The 2,264-nt window shown below is 44.3% G+C and overlaps 1 protein-coding gene across 1 annotated transcript; it reads left to right on the top strand.

The window, feature by feature from the left end:
* Positions 1–91: 91 nt before the first annotated feature.
* Positions 92–2,258, top strand: LOC104489155 (pancreatic alpha-amylase-like; the record flags this gene model as incomplete). Its single annotated transcript, XM_010131282.1, has 3 exons — positions 92–289; positions 1,594–1,824; positions 2,205–2,258. Coding segments are annotated over 3 exons (483 nt in total), but the record flags the coding sequence as incomplete, so codon positions are not given.
* Positions 2,259–2,264: the final 6 nt, after the last annotated feature.

The following is a 2,264-nucleotide window of genomic DNA, read 5'->3' as shown; positions in this document are numbered from 1 at the left end:
CCAAAACAAAGTAATAGTGATGTGTTACAACTCTGGCTACCACTTCATCACCATTGCAAAACACACTGAAATGCACTTACTGCTTTTTCAGGTTCGTATTTATGTGGATGCTGTTGTCAACCACATGTGTGGGGCTGCGGGTGGCTCAGGCACGCATTCTACCTGTGGAAGCTATTTTAATGCTGGCAACAGAGATTTTCCAGCTGTGCCATACTCTGGCTGGGATTTCAATGATGGCAAATGTCAAAGTGGAAGTGGAGAAATTGAAAATTATGGTGATATCTATCAGGTAACTTTCTTTGACAAAAGGTTGAACTCTTTTTTCTCTTTTTTTTTTTTTTTTTAACCTGTTGTGTAAACATTACAGTAAGGTCAAACACAGGGAGTATTTTCTCACAAAGCCCGTGCTTAGTCACCTGACAAGTGAATGAAGTAGTTAACACAGGTACAGGGAAGATACTCATGGTGCCAAATATTCTGAGTACTGAGAAATCAAGAAAGATTCCCCACCCCTGGCCTCCCAGTGTTTAACGTGGGCATGTGTAGGAGTTTGCTTTTGAACTGAGCCCAGTGCACTGAGCTCAGGCCATGAGCTCTTTCTTAGAGCTGATCTTGATAAGGAGCCTCCTTGGAATACTGACAGCAGTGCAAGGTGGCACCCTGACTGAGTGACATACTTTCGTTTTGTAGATAATGTGGCAGTTCTTTCTCAAGGGTACTGCTCTTCCTTTGGCCACTTTGCAACAATACACCATTTCTCATCCTCAGTTTTGAAGTTATCAGCACAGAGAGGTGATGATATCCTTCACCTACTGCCCTAACTTGAACATTGAGCTGTATATTAAATTTACATATGTCTTGGTTCGGGCTGTTGTGGTTTAACCCCAGCTGGAACTAAATCCCACAGAGCTGCTCGCTCACTCCCCCCATGGCAGGATGGGGGAGAAAATCAGAAGAGTATAAGAAAAAACTCGTGGGTTGAGATAAAGACAATTTAACAGGTAAAGGAAAAGCCGCCCACACAAGCCAAGCAAAACACAGAATTCATTCACCGCTTCCCAGGGGCAGGCAGGTGTTCAGCCTCCCCAGGACTGCAGGGCTCCACCACCTGTAACGGTTACCTGGGAAGATGAACGGTGTAACTGTGACTGCCCTTGCCTTTCTCCTTCTTTCCCCACCTTTACATGCTGAGCAGGACGGCATGGAATATCCCTTTGGACAGGTGGGGTCAGCTGTCCCAGCCGTGTCCCCTCCCAACTTGTGCACCCACAGCCTGCTTGATAGTGGGGTGGGGAGCAGAAAAGGCCGTGACACTGTGTAAGTGCTGCTCAGCAGTAACTGAACCCCCCTGTGTTATCAACACTGTTTTCAGCACAGAGCCAAAACACAGCCCCGTACCAGCTACAGGGGAGGAAATTAACTCTCTCCCAGCCAAAACCAACTCACAAACCTTGACACAATTCTCTTCCATGCAAATTATATATCCAAACAGAATAGATTTATGGTTCAAAACATGTAAAAATTTCATGGAAAGTTTTTACAACCTGACCAAGTGGCACCTCTTTTTTTTTTTTTTGCTTTTTCATTACACAGGTCCGGGACTGCCGCTTGGTTAGCCTTCTTGATCTGGCGCTGGAGAAGGACTATGTACGCTCAAAAGTCGCCGAGTACATGAACTACCTCATTGATATTGGTGTAGCCGGCTTCCGAATTGATGCTGCCAAGCATATGTGGCCTGGGGACATACGAGCATTCCTGGACAAGCTGCAAGATCTCAACACTAAATGGTTTTCTGCAGGAACTAAACCTTTCATCTACCAGGAGGTAATCTCCATGGTTTTTTCTTTAAGTTTGTCTTTATCTTTGGTATCTCTTTTACCTTTCTCTTACAGAGGACTGGCAGTGCTACATCTTCATCCAACTTTACTCTCTTTCCTTGGAGCAGCACTGCAGACATAAGTAGATACGCTTTTTAGAAATGCCTCTTACACAGATTGCCATTATATTTCACCTTTTCTTTCTTCAATCATGTTTTTACATTTGTCCGTCATGACTCTGGGCCGACCTACACAGCAGAAATAAACATGAATATATTTTCTCTCAATGATGTAAAGCAAGAACTACTGTTGAGGACTGTATACCTTGCATTTTTGTCTTTGTAAGAAAGATGACAATAGATACACAGATTCTCATTTGTGTGCCAGGTAATTGACCTGGGTGGAGAGCCAATCACAGGCAGCGAGTACTTTGGAAACGGTCGAGTG

Source organism: Buceros rhinoceros, unplaced genomic scaffold (genome assembly GCF_000710305.1).
Source record: "Buceros rhinoceros silvestris isolate BGI_N320 unplaced genomic scaffold, ASM71030v1 scaffold35952, whole genome shotgun sequence".
In the NCBI taxonomy this organism is placed as follows: domain Eukaryota; kingdom Metazoa; phylum Chordata; class Aves; order Bucerotiformes; family Bucerotidae; genus Buceros; species Buceros rhinoceros.
The sequence above is the reverse complement of the archived record's forward strand: the minus strand, read 5'-3'. Positions and strand labels throughout refer to the sequence as shown.